Raw genomic sequence first — 1,817 nt, forward strand, 5'->3', positions numbered from 1 at the left:
TGAATTTGTTTTAATTCTTTTTTTTTTTTGCAATTTTGAACTTACAAGGCCATAACCTTCGATAACTACTGTTTTATGCCCAGTACATCGTCTAATATCGTAAATTTAAAATTAACGATGATTGGAATTGTTATCTAATAATATCAACATTATGAAAAACAAACTTTTAACGAGAAAGAAATTAAATAAAAAAAAAAAACAATTTATGAATTAACTTAATACATATAATTTGAAAAATGCAAAAATGAAAATCGTGCAAATATTGTGCTTTCTATTTTAACAATATCAATTAATATTAGGTTGTTTAATTAATTAATTTAAATCTGTAAACGTATCATAGTTCAATGACATACCTCTCTTACTATCATTAGAATTAGAAATAATTATTCGAAATAACCCTTCTTTTTTTTTCTTTTTTTTTTCTGTTTCTATAAATTACATCTCAAATTCGATGTATTTTCAAACTGGACCGAAAGATACAGTGCATGTCAATGACTGTTAACATATATGAATGATATAGTAAAGATAACAGGGTGGATAATTGTGTTACAACAAAATAATGCCGGAGGATAGGAATGAGAAATTATACCAACCAATCTTATCATTATGTCTTCCTCTACTCTCTCCAAAACTTCAAATCATTTTATTATTATAGAACATTATTGAAGAAGAAACTAATTAATAATTAATCTATGTATATATGTATTGATTAATTTATTAAAATTTATATATATTTGCATATATCCTAAATTATCAATTATTATATGATATATTTCTAAATATATCTATGTATATAGAAATAAAGATAAGTATATCAGGGATTATCAATATCTTATAACTATAAATTTTATTGTCATCTTGATGACCATAATCGCCATCGCAATTGTAAATGGACAATTGACATCGCTGTTGTGAACGAACTATCGCCATCGTTGTTACTATCGTTGTCGCCAAATGCATCGTTATTGCTGTCGCCTAACATTATTGCCATGGTTATCGTCATCGATGCTGTCGTCTGAATAGCGAGCTCTCATTGGCAAGTTAACGGGCAACTTTTTGAGCGAGGTTATCTCGTTTGTCTTGTGAATTTCGTACATGCTACAACGGTCAATATTGTTGGTACAATTTAAATTGTTACAGTTAGCCGATGATTATTGTTGTAACGTTATTCCTAGACTTATTGATCGTTAACATATTAAATTACGAATATCCCGGGATATATGCTTATCCGTTGAATCATCCTGAAAATGATTGGATATCGGTTCATCGTCATTTGAATGCACCAGATATTATTCATTTTACTAAATGCTCATCACCAATAACAATATGCTCAACAATTCCCGATTCATCAATTGTTCCTAATCAAGATCTTGGAACAATTACACGACAACAATGTTCATGTCAATGTAAACCAGATGCTGCAGCATTTTTACCTTCTACTCGAAGTTGTATCAATAAACTTGGTAAATTTTCATAATTTTATCATCCTATTTTACATTTCACATAACCTAATTTTTACATTGATTCAATGATTCTTTCGACATTTATTGTTTGATACATTTATTGCACATTTGATGTTTTGATGTCATTATTCTCATTAATTTCTTAAAAATTTATCCAAAAAAAATTGTTAAATTTTCGAAATATTTACAGAGTTGATTAAAACTTAGAAACAAGTTCATGAAAAAATTGAAAATAAAAAATAATGTAGAAGTGAACACGTATTATTTATTTGAGTTTATTGCTATAATAATTAATTACCACCAATAAATAATATCCCATTATGAATATTTGTGCATTTTTTTTTAATGCACTTT

At 27.1% G+C, this 1,817-nt stretch overlaps 1 protein-coding gene across 1 annotated transcript; it reads left to right on the forward strand.

The window, feature by feature from the left end:
• Positions 1–1,147: 1,147 nt before the first annotated feature.
• Positions 1,148–1,477, forward strand: LOAG_15208 (hypothetical protein; the record flags this gene model as incomplete). The annotated part of the gene is made up of 1 exon (XM_003150700.2): positions 1,148–1,477. One exon carries the CDS (start codon positions 1,148–1,150, stop codon positions 1,475–1,477), a length of 330 nt encoding a protein of 109 aa, XP_003150748.2.
• Between the last annotated feature and the right edge of the window lie 340 nt (positions 1,478–1,817).

The sequence above is a fragment of the Loa loa genome (genome assembly GCF_000183805.2).
Source record: "Loa loa unplaced genomic scaffold supercont3.1639, whole genome shotgun sequence".
NCBI lineage: Eukaryota > Metazoa > Nematoda > Chromadorea > Rhabditida > Onchocercidae > Loa > Loa loa.